At 29.8% G+C, this 21,147-nt stretch overlaps 2 protein-coding genes across 2 annotated transcripts; one reads left to right on the top strand and one right to left on the bottom strand.

Moving 5' to 3' along the window:
* Positions 1-817: 817 nt before the first annotated feature.
* On the bottom strand, positions 818-1,496 carry LOC100779071 (60S ribosomal protein L39). The gene is made up of 3 exons (XM_003526187.5): positions 1,332-1,496; positions 1,124-1,227; positions 818-1,045 (listed from the first exon to the last, which is right to left on the bottom strand). The coding sequence occupies exons 1-3, from the start codon at positions 1,332-1,334 to the stop codon at positions 997-999; spliced, it is 156 nt and encodes a 51-aa protein (XP_003526235.1). The 5' UTR covers positions 1,335-1,496; the 3' UTR covers positions 818-996.
* An 11,669-nt stretch (positions 1,497-13,165) lies between these two features.
* LOC100819158 (protein PPLZ02) lies at positions 13,166-14,392 on the top strand. The gene is made up of 2 exons (XM_003526180.5): positions 13,166-13,390; positions 13,679-14,392. The coding sequence occupies exons 1-2, from the start codon at positions 13,308-13,310 to the stop codon at positions 14,178-14,180; spliced, it is 585 nt and encodes a 194-aa protein (XP_003526228.1). The 5' UTR covers positions 13,166-13,307; the 3' UTR covers positions 14,181-14,392.
* The last annotated feature ends 6,755 nt before the right edge of the window (positions 14,393-21,147 follow it).

Here is a 21,147-nt window from a genome sequence, read left to right as displayed (position 1 = left end):
ATCTAAACAAAAGAAGTTGTGAATGCGGAAAAAATAACATACAAGTAACTAAAAAACTTAGAGTGATAAATCAGATTAATTTTGAGATAAAAATTGTATCAATGTGTCATAAAAAAGAAGTTAATATCGATGTAAGTCTATAAAAATCTTTCTCTCTTAACTCATCGAGACACTTTTAAGTAAGGATAAAATTATGACAAGTCATCTACCAATAAAGTGGAGAATACCTTGATGAGGTGACTTAATAATGTCTTGGGATTTGAGATCAAAATATTAACACTAGAAGAGAGCTTTGGCCACTCCCACCGTTAGCTTATAAACATCATTCTTCCTTGATTCACCAAGGTACAAAATCCTTACGGGCCATCAAGCATATAATACCTTAGACGAGATGACCTTAATGACAAAAAAAAATAAAAGAGAAAAAGGGAATGGAATTGCAATTCTTTTTCATTTTGGTAAAGGAACGAGATTGGCTGAGTCGTACGGGTATCCCCGTCCCCATCCCGTATTTGAAGGGCGAATTTTGTAGTTCATAATATTCTTGCTTGATTCGAACATGATTATTTTCAATAAAAAAAATACATGTAGTTTAGACCCAAAAAAATAAAGGATCTCTTAAATGGGTTTTTTTTTGTACTTTTCAGGTTGCTGCTGTGGCTCTGCTGTGCGTGCAACCAGAACCTAGTTACTCATCCCTCTTGTTCCGATTGAGCTTGGAGGAACACTAAGAGTTTCACAAGTAAAGTGATACACGCTAAACTGTGTTAAACAAGGATATAATTTGAGATTATGATGCTCTGCCAAAACAGATTGGTTTTGCCAAATACTCGAAATTGCAAATAGACCCACGTCAAACGTACTACAATAAATTCCTTACACAATATAGTCTTGGAATAAAATGCAAAATATTAAAAACTCCAAAGCATTGTTTTTGGCTCAAGAAAATAAAACACTAATTAATTGGATAAACTGAATCGAGGCAAAGCAAGCACCTCAGAATCCAAGCTTGGTGCGACGCCAGTGACGGCGCTTCGCGTTGTACCTGAAAGGAAAACAGAAACGTCAGCGAGAAAAGCGAAACGTAACGGAACCATTAAAAGGCAAGAAGTAAGTTAAGTACCTGATGGTGTTGTCGGTCCTCATGCGGATCCAGTAGGGGATGGGCCTGTTCTGCCTCATCTTCTTCGCCAACTTCTTCTTGATTCTGAATGTCTTGTGCGACGGCTGCAAAAAAAATGTCACAAATCGAATGCCAAAAGCTTAACAGGTTCGTTATCGCTGCAATTACAAATTGAAAGTTAGGGATTGAGATTTGGATCGACGAGTACCATTTTCGCTTTTTCTTCGGGAGGCTCGACTGCACACGGGTGAGCGAAAACCCTAATAACCAAACCCTACGGAGGTGCACTAACTCTCCTTCTTTTAGTGGGTTTTATTGTTGTTATGTTTTTTTATTGTAAATTAAAAGTAAAGTAACAGAAAATGAATTTTGCTTGGCAATTGGGTCGGGCTCAGGAGATTCACTTAATGGGCTACGGGTTTGATCTTACGAATATTCATCTATAAAATAAAATTAAAAATCTTGTACACATGCTTAATTTTGATTTGAATTTTGAGACATTTTTTGAAATACTTTATCTGAAAAATAATTTTTTAAAGATTTTAGTTTTATATTATGTTTGTGTGAAGATTTTTATGATATGAAGTTATTAAAATTCACTTTGATTAGAATTTGAAAGTAATTATTATAAAATTTAAGACTTTTATCATATATAGCAGTTTTTTATTAGATAAAATCTTTTACACTACTGGTAAATTCTAATTAAATTATTTTTCAATCTAATAAAATGCGTTTTTCTATTTTTTTATTGAAAACGTAAGTTAAAATGTAGATGAACCAAACAAGACCCTAGATTGTGATTTTTTGTCAACATTCGATATGTATGATTTATTTGATTATGATATATTTAGAGTGTCTTTGGTTTACATTTTCATATTCTGTTTTCATTTTCAAAAGATTAGAATTTTGAAAATATGTTTGGTTTTATTTTTTGTTTTCTGTTTTTAGGAAATAAAAACACTGAAAATTTATGATATATTGACTCCTTATCTTTTTAATATTTTTAAATTTGCTTAAGATTACATTTCATTTCATTGCTTATCATTACATTTTCATTGTTTCATTCCATTCTATTCCTTTTGAAAAATAAAACAGAAAATAGTCAAACCAAACGCCTCTTTAATCACCGGACATGTTCTATCACTATGCCAAGTTAAAAATCAAGTTCATTGCAGAATAATGATATTTCACTTTATTTTGAATTGGGGGCATGCATAATTTTTTTAGGGACGAGAAATTAATTTTTACACTTTTTAATAACAATATAATTTCTAATATAAATTTAATAAATAAGATTTATTTAAGCACAACTTTTAATTATATTTAGCTAATCAAACAAAAAATTATAAAACAAATGAGTCCCAAAGTAATTTGATTAACAAGCTTCGTTAACCAAGTTCAAACCCATCCTCTACCTAACATGTGAAGAGTTTTATTTTTTTAGTCAATACTCCATCCCAGAGTCCCCGTGTTTTTTTATTGTAAATTAAAAATAAAGTAACAGAAAAAATAAAGTAACATATATAAATTATAAATAAAAAATGATAGGTTTAATAAGTATTTACAGATGTAAAAAAATATCAAATTTATTTAATTATCAATTGTTATAAAAAAATATCTAAATACATCATTCAATTAAATATTATATTTATTTAATTTTTAATCATTATAATAAATAATTAAATACATCATTCAATTAAATATTAAATTTTAAATCATCAAATTTTGTAAATAAATTAAATGAATACAAAATTTCTAAAAAAATATTTTTAAAAAAATTAAAACATATGGATTCATAAATAAATTTTAAATCTTAAATTTTGATTTCAATATTTTTTATAAATACCAAATTTAATATATTTTTAAATTGATTTCAATCATTATCTTAAACTAGCAATTTTATCATATTTTAAATTTTGGTTTCAATATTTTTTATAACTACAAAATCAAATATATTTTTAAACTTGATTTCAATTATTATCTTAAACTAACACTCCTATCATGTTTTAAATTTTAAATTTTGTTTCAATATTTTTTATAACTACAAAATCAAATATATTTTTAAATTTAATTTCAATCATTACCTTACGCTAATAATCTTATCATATTTTAAATTTCAGTTTCCATATTTCTTATAACTAACAAATTTAATATATTTTTAAATTTGATTTCAATCATTATCTTAAACTAACAATCTTATCATATTTTTAATTTTTAATTTTGGTTTCTATATTTTTTATAACTACAAATTCAAATATATATTTAAATTTAATTTCAATCATTACCTTAAACTAACAATCTTATCATATTTTAAAGTTTGATTTCCATATTTCTTATAACTAAAAAATTTATTTAGTATATTTTTAAATTTGATTTCAATCATTATCTTAAGCTAACAATCGCATCATATTTTAAATTTTGGTTTCAATATCTTTTATAACTACTAAATTAAATATATTTTTTAATTTGATTTCAATCACTATCTTAAACTAAAAACTTATCCTATTTTAAATCTTAAATTTTAGTTTCATAACTTTTATAATTAACAGATTTCTTGTACAATTAAAAATCATGTTTCAATATTTTTAAAACAAATTTTAATTATTAAAAAAATTTGTTTGAATATTTGTTGTGACTAAAAAATTTAAATTATTTTTAACTGAGATTTCTATATTTTCATAAGTAACAAATTCAATATCTTTTAAATATATTTTCATAATATAATAATATTGAAAATTAATTGTTTCACCAATCTAATCTTAATTTTAGCAATGTAATCTAATCTTAGTGATAACTAATATGTTTTTTGTAAATAAAATCAATACTTAACATATAAATCATAAAAAATTATAAAATTTCACTATCATTACAAAACAACATTACACTACAAAACAATTTAAATCATAATTGACAAAACAAAAATTTCGAAAAACCAAATTTGGAAGAAAAAAATTATTCAACAAAAAAAAAAAAACAAAAAACATACGGATCAACAATCCGTCTGGGTCATACGGATTGTCGATCCATATGATCCGTGTGGGATTTTTCTAGAAAAATATCATTTTTTTTGTTGGAGACGAAGAATAAAAATCACAGTAGCACGAGAAGCAGAGAAAGAAGAAGAACCACGAGGAACAACAATGAACACGAACGGTGACAGGAAGAAGAAGCGCCGTAGGAAGAGGAGGACGAACAACAAGCGGAAGAAAAAGGCCGTAGGAAGAGGAAGAAGAAGATGAATGGACCAGCGGTGACCCTAGGAATAGGAATAGAAAGAAAAAGGTCGTATGAATAGGAAGAAGAAGGATGTGCGCGCGGTGGCCGTAGGTACATGAATAGGAGGAAGAAAAAGGCCAGACAACACTGTAGCTTTATTTATGTTATTAGGGTGAATGACATTTTTGCCATTTCACCCTACATGCTGGGTGCCCCAGCAAAAATGTTGGGTGTACCAAGTAACTCCCTTCACTTAATGTGGGCCATGGGTTTGATCTTACAAATATTCATCTATAAAATAAAATTTAAAAAGTGTTTTATGTAAAAAAATGCAAACAACTTTTATATACTTTAAAAACGTGTTTTAGAAATAAATTTTAAATTACTTAAAGAGTTGTAAAATATTAAAATCTAATGAATTGACCTTTAATAATAGTATTTTTTATCATTTTTTTATTATTATTATTGTAATATATCAAAAAAATCATTTATTACTTTATCTAAATGCTTAAGTTAAATAACATCCATTCAATTTAATTATCTGAATTATATCTAAACGAAAGAAGTTGTGAATGCGTAAAAAATAACATATAAGTAACTAAAAAAATTAGAGTGACGAATCAAATTAATTTTGAGATAAAAATTGTATCAATGTGTCATAAAATAAGAGTTAATGTCAATGTGAGCCTATAAAAAAAAAAAATTCTCTTAACTCACCGAGACACTTTTAACTAAAGATAAAATTGAGACAAGTCATCTACCAATAAAGTGGATAATACCTAGATGAGGTGACTCTAATAATGTATTGGGATTTGAGATCAAAATATTAACACTAGAAGGAAGCTTAGGCCACTCCCAGGGTTAGCTTATAAACATCATTTTTCCTTTCTTTTTTCATTTTGGTAAAGGAACAAAAAAAATGGATTGGCCGTGAGTAGGCATGAGAATGGGACGGAGCAAGGACACGTGTCTCCCCAATCTCTGATAGTGATTTCCCACCATATTTTCACGTTTCTGATATTTCACGAGTTAAAAATTATTATCTCATTCGTATCCGATTTAAATTAGAAAAAAATTATAAAAATATGATTTTAGAAAAAATATTTTGATTGCTAAACATTTAATTTTAACTACTTATATATCAATAAATTTATTATAGCGCATGTGTTTACTAAAATCGTTAAGAAAAAAATATTAAATTATGTAAAAATTCTAAAATAAAATTAACTAGTAATAAATAAAATTAAGACTAATACATTTGTCTAGCATCATTCCATTATTTTTTAAGGTAAATAAAATACACCAAATATGAAAATAACATAATTCAAATTCATAGACATTAATCCAATGTTTATTAGTTCAAATTACACCAAATTAGAAATAACTAAAAAATGAAAACAATATCCATCATCACAATAATCACCAATTTAATCAAGGATGTCATCAACATTTCTTCCTCAATCTAATATTTATAAAATCAAACATCATATTTTATATTTTAGATGTACAGATACAAATCACGAGTGTGCACAATCCATCTGTTTTTCATTTTGGTAAAGGAACAAAAAAAATTTGGATTGGCTGAGTCGTGGGAAGGATTTAGAGGTAACAAAAACCATCTTGTTCCAACTCCAAATAATAAATTTGTACAAGACGGCCTCCTAAAGAAACCCAACCTGCTTTGTCAAAGATCCATTCAGCATGAATTAAAAAAAAAAATGGATTCATTTGGTACCAAGTTCGGGTTGCCTTGGGCATCAAAGTGAAAACATGCTTCCAGACCCAAAACAAACCATATTTGGATTGGATTTGCACCAGGTATAACAATTCTTATTCCCCATTATATAAATAATTGGATTTTTCTTCATGTGCACTAAAAAAATCAAAAACACCATTAGCTATGGCCTATACTTAAGGCCATAACGGATTATTAAATGGTTTTGAACGTGTAATTATCATATTATTAATACGATACTCTAACCAACTAAACTAATACGTCAATTATATTATAAAATAATTAATATCGTTATATATAACACTAAAATTTCTAATATATATTTAATATACATAAATTTACATGATAAATTTTATAACAATTAATTTTGATCTAATGATGTATTTTTTTGCATATATAAATTTTAAATAAATATATACAACATTAATTATTTTATAATATAATTGACCTATCATTTTAGTTGGTTAGAATATCGTGTTAATAACACAAAAGTCATAAGTTTGAGACTTATATGGATCATTAATTTTAATTTATTTCATAAATATTTTTAACAATACCTATGGGTGCAGGGAAAAAACACCTAAATAATTTAGCGGTGGCCTTTTTTGTGTTTGTGAAAAATTAAAAGCTTCACAGGAATCAAGGCCTTAAGGGTTTTGAAAATAATCATTGTTACGTATGTCTCTTTAAGGTGATTTTGTATACTAATTATGTAGTTAAGTTAAATATGTAGTTAAGTTAAGTTAAATATTTGAGAAAAAAATTTGGTCACCCATAATTGGTTTGGTTCAAACAGTGTCATCTCCAGTAAAAACTACTTGTGTGGTATACAATTTTTTTATACTATTTTTTATTTCTATTAGGTGGATGTTACCCTATTAAGAAAAAAAGTATATATTACCGAGAGTGCCAAAACATTTTTAGTTATTAAAAAATAGTTTATGGATCGGATTCAAAACAAGGCAACAGTGATTGCCCACGGCTCACCTTTTTGCCCAATAGGCTCTACCCAATGAAATGCAGCCCATTGCTCCCATTGCTTTTTAATTAAGCATTGGACTTTAAAATTCAACGGTCATCGATTTTGAACAAACATTTTGGTTTTACGGGTTGGTCTGCTCATTTTCAGCCAGCTAAATTTGGGATCTAGTGCACAAAGTTAAATCAAATTCAAATAAAAAAAATTAGAAACCTATCCATTTATCTGATATTTAATAGTTTTTGTAAATTAATATAAAATTATGAAAACAATAAGATTTAATAATTTATTTAAATTAATAAAAAATTTAAAAATATCATAACATTAATGTAGAGTTATACTAATTTTATTGATAATTAAATCTTTCTTCTCAATCATTTTTTTAATCTATAAAACTGAAATTTAAAACCTTGTTTAAGGCACCCAAATTTAATCGCTTAGACTATATTTTTTATATTTCTTTTCATCTATTATTTTTAATATCTTTAATTCTAACTTGAATTTCCATACTTTTTAAAAATAAAGTATTAACAATTAAAAATAACACTGACTTTCCCATGGATTAGTCTTTGGAGTAAAGTCTCATCTCCCACATAAAAACTAACCCATTTAAGAATTGACCTCCATGGAGATTTTTACTGTATTAACTTTGACCGGATGATAATTTTTTTTTTTTTTTTTATCTTTGATAGCTTAACTTACTTATTAATATTTAGTTTTATACCTTAAGTTGGCTTATAGATGATCTTTTATGAAAACACCAACTGTGAAAACTTAAGTTCAAGAAGAGAGTCTAACAAAAAAAACTAGAGAATTAGGTAGGAGAATATCATTTCTTAAGTATCACATGGAACTTCTTATTCTATTGTGAGACTTTTAATAAAAATTAGTTTGTTAAATATATCCTATTATTTTTAGTGATTACTTTTTTGCTTTCGATTAAAAAATACTCCAAACTCTCTCTATATATATTCAGCACAATTACTCTAGCATCCAACTAGAAACCTTGCCAATTTCTCTTCTTGGTTGTCATTCAATTCCAAGAATCATTAACCACACCCAATTGACTAGCAATTAAGCCTGGCATGGCGGGAAAGACTAGTCCTCACACGCACATCAAGTCACATGGCAATAGGAAAATTCATACAGAACTTCCTACTTAGTCTTAGGATTTCCTCAATTATCGCTACTACTCCTAATTTCGAAAATTGCCGGTTTTATATAAAGCCATTTTATTAGAAGCTGTCTAATGATAGGTAAGTTGAACCTGTCTCTCATGGTTTCTGTTACCTAAATCTACTTAGGATATCTGAATAGACCATATCCAAGAGCAATTCAAAGCCTTGTTGATTAATTTCCTTTTTACGTGCCAAAAAAGTAGCTGCTTAACCTTGTAATTATCTGTTAACTAAAGCCCTTTTGATGCGTAGAAGGTGTTAGAAACAGAATAGTAAATACGCATTATTTAATGCACAACTCAACACAATGGCTTGGTTGTGGTTTGTTTGCCCCAATGTTTTGGCTTTACCAGTTTTGTACAGTACCCCAAGCATGTGCTTCATTTTGACTAACTTCTGTGGGGACAAAAACTACATCTCTGGCGCATTTAAGTGTCTTGCCATAGGGTGGATAAAGAACTACATGCCACACGATAAAACAAGTTAATTCCATAGAAACAAAATGTCAAAAACGGGTTTATCAAATCTATTTGCAATGGATCATAAATTCTCTCATGTTAGTTTTTATTATGTCACGAGAATAGAAGACAGAAAAAAAATGTGATTATAGTAAGACACTAAACTTTTTTTTACGTAAGTTCCATTAATTTTTTGATGTATTTGGTTTTTCACAAGACATTGTCACGATACTTGCTAATATTTGAAAGAATTCCAAATTCAGAGACAAAAATAAAAGAGAATTCAGGCTTGTCGTTTTCTAAACTCGAAGTTGTTTCATCTAAGACCATAATAGAGAAAGAGATTCGGAACAAATTTTGTATGATACATGCATATTGGAGCTGTTGAAATTTTAATAAGATTAGCTAGGATTGATTGATAAAATGTTTGGTAGAATAAGCACTCTATTATATGAGCAAATACACATTAGTGGTGGAGGAAAAATAGGAGCATGCACATGGAAATTGCATATGCCTTTTTCGTGTATAGTTCAGAAATTGAAAAGAAGTAAAAGAAGGGAAGGTTAAGGCAAAGTAGCGCGCATAGAATGCGGGAGGGTGGGGAATGGGTCACATCATATCTCTTAATTCACACACCCTCACGGCTCATACAATTTTGTTAATTTGTTTGTTTGCTTCCTTAGCAATGAAACCGCGTCAAGACTCAATGTTGAGAAACATTTATGCTTATCCACGGCAACTTGAACTCATGGAAAATGCAATTTGCAAACTTCATCTCCAGCTGTTTATTTCAATAAATGGAAATCTGTTTTAGTGGATAAAATAGTTGCCAATCTCGTCTACATTATATGTGTAACTAAAAGGAATGGAAACTTGATATTGCTTTGGGTACAAGAAAATAATTTCGTCTACCAGAAGGTAGGTTCACTGGTCAGCAAATTGCACTCACAGTTAATGATAAAAAGACGTATTTCAACAAATATCTTATTTAATAAGTTCTAATTAATTGATTAAGAATATGAAACAAAATAATAATAATAATAGCTTGTTCATAAACTTGGTTGTAAATAAAGTTTATCAAAAAGGTTAAAAGAGACAATTTAGTTTATTCATTAATCTTCAGTTCGAAAATAGTTTTAAAAATATTATAATAAACATGTAATTTAGTCCCTAAAAGTATTTACTCGACCTACTTTAATTTTTGAAAAAATTAATAAAAAATTCCAAAAACTACAAAGGTGAGTCCGTGAGTCATTTTAGTTCTTCTATTCATTGAATGTAAGAATTAAAATATTCAAGATTTATAATATAACGATTAAATGATTATTTTTTGTTAGGGTTCACAATGTGTCCTATATTTCCATAAAAGTTAATAAAATTGAAAAGGATGGGATTCATATTTTATGGGAATGCAGATTTGAATTCTATTGTTAACGTGAAAACTTGATGAATAATTAACATGATGAATAATTTGTAAGTACTATCATAAATTTTTTGATGTGCAAACTTTGTTAGTGAATAATAAATTTTTTAGAATTCAACTCATTTAATAATTTTTATTTCAACCACAAAACAAAACAAAAAATAAAAATAAAAAATGCCGCTTGTCAACCCGTTTTTTGTAAGAAAACTTAACAGTGTTGCACCATGCCCAAAAGGGATTTACTGAATTGCTGTGTGCTCCCAATAAAAGACAAAAGCTTCATCTGTAGAGATGACAAAAACTTCAATTTATTACTAGTTTGATGAGGAAATTCCCATGTTCTGAACTTATCCTCAAGCCACAGCTGACCCTGGGTTTTTTATAGTTAAAATTCAATGGATTGTGTATATGTTGGCATGTGAAGCATTGTGGGTTTGTGAGGAGAAAAAGAGTTCATAGATGACACGGGCATGATGGGTGTCAGAAACTTATTAAGTTGAAGGCAACAAACCATGGGAGGTTTAGATTATTTGCTCAAACAACCACCTAGAAAAATACTTGGAATACAAATTAATTAATTAGACAAATATTGCTTTTGCTCTCATCACCCATGTTATGTTTTGGGACCCATTTCACGCGCATGTATGGGGTCGGTCAAAGCCAGTTTATATATATATATATATATATATATATATATATATATATATATATATATATATATATATATATATATATTTCACTTTCTTGACCTTTTGTGCAAATCAATTCGACCATAGCTGTAAACCAAAAAATAATGCTCTCCTTCAAGAACAACAAAAATAAAAATAAGGAAAAGATAGAGACATGGATATATAGGGATATATTTATAAAGCTCCTAATCTTTCAATCTTGACATACGTGCCATTTGTTCTTTTGTCTCCCTTCTATTCTTTTTTTTTCCTTGTCACTGACTGCTATTGTTTTTCTTTTCCTTTGGTTTAGAAAGAAACAAAAAGCAAAATTGTACCCAACAAAAATCTAGAAAGTAGAAACAGTTTTTATTACCTTTCATTCCTTAGCTTTGTAAGGCAACATAAAACTGAGCTAAAAAGATTCCTCAACACAAGTTATTCTTCATGAAGAAAATAACAGAACAACATTGATCGTCATCTTAATTGTTGTTACACGTGGCACAAAGACTGGAGAACATCATCCTCTGCATTATAGACCCCACTATTGTTTTTTTATTTAAATAATATAAGAATATGTTTTGCCGTTAGTAGTTTAGCACATGGAACTGATCACAGACGCGATAGGAATGACCAAAATTACCACTTTAAAGTTCATTGAACCACATGTAAAAAACATAAAAGGGGATGTTCCCTTTATCTCATGAGAGACATAAATAAGCAAGCATAGTCACCAATCACTAGTGACTGTTTTTTTTTTTCAACCGAAAGGACAGAGAAGTGCTTGCTTAATTTGCCATGCAATTTTATTTTCTCTTTGAATGACTTTTGATATTTGATGCTTGATTATTGTTCATAAGCCCAATATTTATGGATTTAGTTTAAATACACTATTGTTGACTTTTGTACTTATTTTAAAAGTTATACCATGTAAATTTCTAGTTGATTGATTGTTACACAAATTTATGGAAGTTAAACTCACTCTATATCGTATGGTTTTTAAATTTATTTAGCTTACCATGTAGTATGGTCATGGTGAATGAAACTCTGGCACGTGGGTAAACAGTGGCTACGAGAAAAACATAGGTCGTTACTAACCAAAATCGTGAAATACTACTTCTCATGTCCTAACTCATACCGGGCTCCATATGCTTTGTTTCCCTTTCAAGCACCCTAAACACTAAATGAATAAAACTCTCAACTTCAATTGTTGATCAACCATATATTGTACTTCTACAATATGCATGAAGGCGAAGAAAAGTTCCATGACATAACATAACACCACTAGTTACATGTTTGAGAATCCATTATAAGATTAAGTTTGAGGCAAAAATAATTTTATTAACAAATTCTTAATTTGCGTTCATTTTATTTTATCCGTCGGATTTACATAGAAACACACGTCATAATATTTCTAACTACAAATCAAACACATAATAGTAAACTTTAATTGTTTTGTTGAGTGAAAAGCTAAATTGTCCCAATTACGGATACTTTGTTTCTGTGACTAGTGCATTTCATTTAATGCCTCCATCCCTCAACAGAAATTAAAGAAGAGGATGGTTTTATTTTGCTGATCTCATATGTTAGCGGATTGATCATACTAATAGTGAATGAGATTTGATCAAATGATTTGATATGTTAGGGTAATTATGATTGTCCAAGAATTTACCGTAAACCGATGTACCCAACTTGGAATTGACCCGATTATAAAATATACAAAGACACTATCATATCATATTGAACAAGGAACGGAAAATGCAGTGGTAAACAGTGTTTATCCATGTTTGTTCTGTAGCACTACCGATCGCAACAGCAAATAATTGCAACACATGATCAATTGATCATTATCTTGGTCGGCAAATGATGAAGACCAAAGTCTAAAATTTGATATTATCTGATAAAAAAAAAGAGGCTCCAATTAACTTTGAAAAAAAATTACATGAAGGCAATTGGTGCTTTTATATATATTTTAGAATGATATGTTCAAAGATCTAGTGGTTCAGATTTCACACAAGAGGGAACTACAAAACTAGTCATTATCAACAAATTTCTCCCTACGGATCAGTTTTCACATGAGCAGAATCTGCTAACCGTTATCTTGAATATTAGATTTTTCTGGCATCAAATAGGATTGCGAAGCATAACATTAACAAATATATAATTCTGCACCCAATGGACATATATTTTGAGACAATAGTACACATCATAGACTGAACGACATGTGAATCGTTTTATGAAACACTAATTCAATAATCATTACCTGCAAACTGCAATACAGCCAAGTTATAGCTAATAGGTAAAGAAAAAGAAAGCAAAACCTCAAAATCCCCCTTGTGGGACCCACACTTTGCTTAAATTGTTGCAAATTGTTTAGAAAAAGTGCCACACATAGAACTAGTCCAACTACAAAAACCCACCCCCTCCTCCCTCCTCTCCTCCCCCATTTGGTACCACAACAACTCTCTATCACTCACAACACTTTCACAAACACTTTCTGAAAAACAATTCGTTTCTTTTCCCTACCATGGCCAGATCACAACAGCGATACCGAGGCGTCCGACAAAGGCATTGGGGCTCTTGGGTCTCCGAAATTCGACACCCCATATTGTAAGTGCCCCTTTTGGTTTCACTTCCATTCACATTTCACTTATCTTTAGACTAAAATAAACATCAGTAACAAATGTTGGTCAAGCAAAAAAAATAAGTCTCATACAATATGGCAAACCAATGTATCAAGTATCAACATCTGTTAAATAAAAAATGTTCACATTTAATGTCTTGACAGTATCTCAAACCAATATTTGAATCTCTGTTAAAAGAGGTGTCTGCATTTAGTAGTATCTGACAGTGTCTTGAAATATTATTAATTCAAACTTAATTTCTTCTCTTGTGCAGGAAAACTAGGATATGGCTAGGGACTTTTGAAACTGCTGAGGATGCAGCTAGAGCCTATGATGAAGCAGCAAGGCTAATGTGTGGCACAAGGGCAAGAACAAACTTCCCTTACAACCCCAATGCGTCTCAATCTTCATCTTCCAAGCTTCTCTCAGCAACTTTAACTGCAAAACTGCATAGGTGCTACATGGCTTCTTTGCAAATGACAAGGCCATCATCACAGCCAGAGACTCAGAGAGTGGTGGCTTCACCAAATGTCATCACCTCCTCGGCAAGCAACTTCTCCATGAAGAGTAACGAAACTGAGACAATGTTGTTGCCACAGAAGAGACAAGAGGAGGAGCAAGAAGGAGAGGGGAATTGGGTTTTCAAGAAGGTTAAGGTGGAAAATGCTCAACAGTTCAAGCCTCTTGAAGAGGACCACATCGAGCAAATGATAGAGGAGTTGCTGCATTACGGGTCCATTGAACTATGCTCTGTGATTCCAGCACAGGCTCTTTGATTCACAATAATAAACTTGAGCATTGAGCAAGCATTTTTATTGTTAGTTCACATTCTTATTCAGCTAATTTAACTAATTCCCTTCGACAATTTCAGTCTCTATTATTATTAAGTGCTTTAGGTGCTAGATTAGACTAGAATAGTATCTTCTAAGTGACTCATTGGTGATTGGACAATGTTTTATGTACAGCCAGCCAGTGATGTTGAAATTGTGCATTTGTTTTGTTCTCATTTCTCAATTTGCATTTCTAGTTGCGGAATCAGTCTCTTGTCTGAAGTGTAAGAGGGTTTGTCAAAAGGGCACTGCTTTTTAGACAACTGGCTAGAATAACAAGTAAGAACAACCCTTTTATTTCAAACATTGTAGAGTTTTATGCACTGACATAGCTCTTAATTCTGACGCAACTTTTTGAAAAAATTAAATGGCTCTTTGAATTTAATTAAATAAAACTAACTAACTTGTCCTTCATTGCTTTAGCAATAAAAATAGCAGATATTGCCTTCTGGATTCCCTTTCATCATATCTTTCGTGTTTCCGAAGTCCATGCTTGGAAACCAATCACCCAGCAATTTTTATTTTTTACCCTATGCAGAATGTACAGAAAAAGAAATAAAAATTACTCTTTGACTATTGAAGTAACTGCCGGCCGTGGAGATTTTTTTTTTTTTTTTATCAGAAAACCACAAATGTATTTCAATCTATTAGATTATAGATTAATTTTAGTGACAATCGAATGTGTCTGTCATCAACCCTTTGAATTTAGTGCATATGCTCTTATTAGGGGAAATTCTAACCTATTCTACATGCTAATCAGCCCAGTGATATGACATGAAAACCAAATTAAATTTAGTTTAATTTTTATTTTATATCGTCAAAATTATAATTGATATAATTTTAAAGATAATTAGTGTAAAGGCTAACAAATTGATTATATTTTTTTATGATTAGATAATAGTATAAAAATATTTACATCATTGCATAGCCTATATTACCAGTTAAATTAGTTAAAGAAATTTTTCAACAACAAATACAGCTAAGTTAAACAAATAGTTAAGAATATTAGTTTCTTTTATAACATAATAGGTAGTATAAATTTATGTGCAAAACTTCATGTGATTGAACGTGTTTAAATGAATAATTTAATTAAGTATTTATTAAATAAAAATAATTTATAAATTTAACTGTAAAGTTTATTAGAATAACTTTATTTTATAGTTTTTCAATCAAAATTATTAAAATAAATTAAAGAAAAACGTATAAAAAGTCATAAACTACATTTGTAAATTCTAATGATTTTTTTTCACAAACATTTTGACTTATTTCTTTTAGTTTTTAATGGTTCATTGCTAAGTCATTTCGCTGTTTACGTTGACGTTATGGAATTAAAAATTGACTAAATCAGCTTAATAATTTATTAAAAATGTATGCACTTCTACCCTCAAGGGTAGGATAGTTCCACTCCTTTGTTAGCTTTAGTTGGCCATTTTGAAAGGTAACATCACATAAGTTTTTTTATTAAAGAGTAAAAGCTATTTTTAATTATTTTTGAATTTATGAAGTACTTAGTTGAATTTACATATAGTTTAAATTTATTATTTCATTTACCTTTTTTCACGGTTTAAATATTTTAAATCTCTTTTTCCTTCTATCCAAATTTCTCCAATAATATTGGAGAGAGAAAAAATAGAATGAAGAAAATTTTTACTCTCTATTCTCCTATTTCCCCATTCTAAGAATTGAATCAAACAATAAAATTTATAAAAATTCCTTTCTTTCTTTTTTTTTTTATTTCCCTCCATCAAAACATTATGTAACACCGTTAGAAAACATGTTTTCTACATCGGTTATTTATGATTTTCAACATCGATTTTTTAACCGATGTTGAAAGTATCGACGTTGATAGTATTATCGTTAATATCGGTTTTTTAAAAACTGATGTTAACGTAAAATTACCAACATCAGTTATATAAATAACTGATGTTGCTAATATGAATTACATCCAAAAAATGTATATTAATGTTGAAAGTTAACATCGGTTTTTTTACAAAAAACCGATGTTAACGAATGTGTTAATGTTAACAATTAACATCGGTTTTTTCAAAAAACCGATGTTAACATTAGTTAATATTGGTTTTCTGTAAAAAAAATCGATGTTAACGAATGTGTTAATGTTGACAATTAACATCGATTTTTTACAAAAAATCCGATGTTAACGAATGTGTTACTATTAACAGTTAACATCGGTTTTCTGTAAAAAAATTGATGTTAACGAATGTGTTATTATTAACAGTTAACATCGATTTTTTTATAAAAAATCGATGTTAACAAATGTGTTACTGTTGACAGTTAACATTTCATAAAAATCGATGTTAACTACGTTAACATCGATTTTCTTTAATTATAATTATGTGTGTGCAAAGGTAAGAGAGGAAGTAGGTATCAAGGTCTTAGTTCTGCTTACATTTGTCCATTTCCTTCGAATTTTACAAGTTATTATCTACATCATACCTATATTCATTAAACGGCTAATTATCATTTTATGTTATGGAAAATTATCATTCCTACCCTTGTATGTTATGCAATATTATGTACTAAATATAATCAATCTTCTATCACTAGAGGAATATATTTTTTTTATCCATCTTTGTGTACAAACTCCATTTGTTTATTCATATTCCGACAAATTACTGATAAATGCGGTCAAATACCGTCTCAATTACGATCATAAACAGTTAAAAAAATATTGATAATACAACCCAGATCACGGTTGCGGACAAACAACATAGTTTTGACTTGCTGCGGGAAATATACGATCACTGTTGCAGTGTAGGATGGAATTTGGAAGAAAAACAAAGTAGAACATCTTTTTATTACTTTGTTGCTTTTAGTGAGCATGGACACTGAATAAGATTTAGTGGATGTTCTAATGATTTATAAAGGGCCCATTTGTATCTCAAAGTAGCTTTCAAGATTATTTTTGCAGCTCCTTTAATCTTACCTCCCCGGCTCATCCATCTTTTCTTATTTACCCTCCCCACTATCAAACCTCAATATTTTCAGAAATTTATAGCATCTGCAATCTGCATGAAAATTTTGGTGGTCACTTCAGAATCCAAAATATCAATAATTATTTATTTCAATTTATCACTGCCACACATCAATTGATATTTAGATACTGAATATGCCGAGTTTAATATTGAGATTTAAATGTAAAAGCAGAGTTTTTTTTTTTCCTGAGAAAAAGTGTTTGCATCAAGAAGTAGAAGAATAAAAAGTTATTTTTCTCTTTTTCCTTTTGGTTACAGACTTAAAAGTATTAAGAGAATTAAATAAGAAACCAGAGTTCCAGTAGCTGCTGCTGTTACTGTGTTTCTTCAGTTAAAGGAATTCAGTAATCAGTATCTTAACAAGAATCTTGGAAATTGATTAAACACAGACATGAAAACGATAGTGGTATCAAAGTCACTGAATCAATTTAGTAATCCTGAAAGGGAGACATTGTCAATAGTTTGTACAATTGGTGGGGATTTTACATTTACGTATTTCAATTGGGAATACGTCGTTTTCATGCTACACCTCCTGAAAAATTAATCAGCTTTTAGCTGTGAGAAATTTGTTAGATACCCTGATCATCTTTGATAACCTCATGTTATCTAAAGCTTCCATTAGCTTTGGATCTTATTTAGTTCAGTTGAACACAATTATTAGACAATTCTAGAGCTGTCACAACTGCAATTCTAATCTCTGCATTAATTATGCTTTAGTGTCACTGCTCACAAAGCTGCTTTGTGATGCAGAGCAACCAACAAACAACAGCAAAATTATAAGGGGATTATGATTATACTTCTATCCAAAATTGACTAATCGTTGGCCACTTGGATGATTATCATTATCTCTAAATTTTCTTTTTTTCTCACCACGTTTTATTTTTTAATTGGTAACTGGTAGGATTTTTTCCCAACATATAAAAATGGATAAAATTACACAATCAGGTTGGTCTACAGAGATAGAGATTACAAAACTATGATGGACAGTTTCTATGCTTTTTTATTTTCACGCTTTCAATATTTTAATTAAGAGCATTGCTATGTAGTGTTTTCCTTTAATTAAAGGGTTTTTTCATTTTATGGGTATACACAGAAGTATCTGATTTTTTAACAAAGGAATGAAAAATAAAAGAAAATTATTAAATTTATGGTTGTGCTATGCATCATTATTCATTACAATATTGGGGGGAGGGGGGTAAATGAAAATGTCCATGGCTATGGATATGTATTCAAATATAACAGTTAGAAATATATTCTGTTTCTTGCTATTAATTTAAATTTAAGATTTATTTCATAGTATTCCTAGATTCAGGCCTCACAGGGTTGAAGATCAATACGCGATTAATATGTGGGGGGTTTGTGAGTTTTGGTGTCCCATATCTATCATTGAAATTTCATGATTGTTCACCTGTTTTGGTATTGATTTTGTTCCCCACAACCTTCAAATAATAAAGTTGTTTAGTCTCATTATTTTGTTTTACTTTTGAATCAGTAAAGTTGGTTAAATCATGCGGTATCTTAGTGAGTTTTCCATCATTAACAGTTTGAATCTTGTGACATGGAGAAGCACTTTAAGGTTTCATGTGAGCCTCCACTCCACATCCAACCCCAACAACTACTAAACTGAGGTCAAATTTATTCTCCGTCAGATGAAAATAGGAAAGAACGAAATGGTAAAATGCTTTGCCTTTATGGAATATATATGTTATCTTTGATTAGCTTAGTTAATTACTGATGCATGAGTTGATATGCTTGAATTGGACGCATTGTGGCACTTTGACTTGTCATCATTACTGCTATTTTGTGTTTTTTATATTTTAGTAATTGAATTGCATGCATTTTTTATGTCAGATACAGTTGATGACGATCTTTGTATAGAATATAGATATAGATTAGTTATAAAGAGTGTCTGATTTCATTAATATATAGAATTCACCACCATGTTGGTCAGGTATTTTGGCATGAAACTCATGGGAAGAAGACTGGACATCAATACAAAGAGTCTCTGATTCAATCTTGAAGTTTGAGGGAATTATGGGTGTCTGTCCACATGAAGCATACTCATTATGAACAAAAAATTATGGTATTTCGCTTTTAGCTCATTCCCTGTAGCTTCCACTTGACAATGCTAATACTATCTCCAATTCTAACCGATTAATGCACATTTTGAAAGTTAAAGCTAGTGGGACCTAATCAGTTTTTTGTTTTTGGTGGTGCAAACCTAGTTAAATTTTTATTCTAGATTCATAGTTAATAACATCAAAATTAATACAGTATCTCTTGAGGATTCCATAGAGTTGATGGTACAAAATTTCATTAGAAGGCATTCCATAGAGTTGGAAATAATGTGCGTGATAAAAGAAAGGTAGGTGAAGGAGTCAAAGGTGAGATCTTCCTAAGGAAAAAAGCAGTCAAAATCAATCATGCTGCACCTAATCATGGTGCATATGTAGAATCTGTGGTGGAAATGCTGTGTGAGATCAGATAATCATGCATGACCTTGTACCCCCCCCTCCCCCCTTAAAACCCTTCCCAAAATTTACAAGATTATTTTGATTTTATAAGAGGTCTATTAATATCTATTTTCTAGGTACCTTGGATCAAGTGAGTCATGCATAAATCCAAAAGGGATAAATGTTTTGTCGGAAGGGAAAGAAAAAAAGGAAAAGGTTGGTTGCCTACTTTGCTGAAAAGCCAAAATACTTTCAACAAGTAGTTTTGGAGAATGCATGACAAGCTTTAATTCACTTAGTTGAGTGGCAGATGATATTTTAGTTTTTGCAGCACACAAGGACAAGCCACAAATCATGATCAACTTCATTGTATACAATATCACTTTTGGTTGGTTTTAGGTTTAATAATACAAGACAGTATGTCAAAAAATTCCGATACTTGTCCTTCTCCTTCCCTTCACGAGGTCAAGAGCATGTGAAGTGCACACCTTGATCCACATGGTCCTTAAACCACCCTCTGAGCAAACAGACAAGGTCATTTGGGTCCACTTCATATGCATTGATTTTCTTAAAAAAAATTGTTAACTAGAACGAAAAAGATGTTTTATAAAGAGTATTAAACTCCTAGTGAATATTTACTATTTGCAAGCATGTTTCCTTAAAAAATTGGACTTTCTTCTCTTTTTACTTCTATAAATTTCAAATGCCACTCTGGCTAAATGCAATTGATCACATCAAAGTTTCTAATTCCTCTGTTCTTACCTGGTTGCTGCTGCTTATGCTTCCCAAGGAAAAAACAATCTGGCTTTCTGCTTCCTAGTCACTCTAAGACCTTATTTCAAATACAACTCTGGATAAATGCTATTCATCTCATTATACTTAATATAATTGGGTTCACGGCGAAATTTTGTCAAAGAAAGTAAATTACAAGAAATGTAAGAGAATTTAAATTGTAATGATAGAAATAGTAAAGTAGAAGACGCACTTGATGAACACCTTGAAATCCTTCACAGAGCAAGTATAAGGGAGAGTCTTAATATAACATAAAAAAAAGTATATATAAACATGCCTAGTAACTTAAGTTTTATTGTTGTTACCTATGTACCAAAAAATTATTGTTAGCTGATTGACAGAATGACCAGTGTTTTATATACCTCATTTATTCATTACTAATTAAACTTAAAGCTCCTCAATCACGATGCAAAAGTTTCTTCACTTAAAAATTAAATGTTGTTGTAATCGCTTTAAACAATTTCTCATTTTCTAATTGAAACCACCCAATAATCAATTTTCAATGGATTGTCATTTTTAAGTCTTCATGTTAGCGTAGTGTTCCTTATCTCATCGTAAATGTACTTCTCAAAATTACTTCGTTGAAATCATCTCATGCTCTAATTAAAAATAATTTTTGAATATTGTTTTTTTTATGCACCTGACAAACACTCGTCCTTTATATTTATCTCTTTT

The sequence above is a fragment of the Glycine max genome, chromosome 6 (assembly GCF_000004515.6).
Source record: "Glycine max cultivar Williams 82 chromosome 6, Glycine_max_v4.0, whole genome shotgun sequence".
Classification (NCBI taxonomy): Eukaryota; Viridiplantae; Streptophyta; class Magnoliopsida; order Fabales; family Fabaceae; genus Glycine; species Glycine max.
This window is presented reverse-complemented; position numbering and strand designations above follow the sequence as displayed.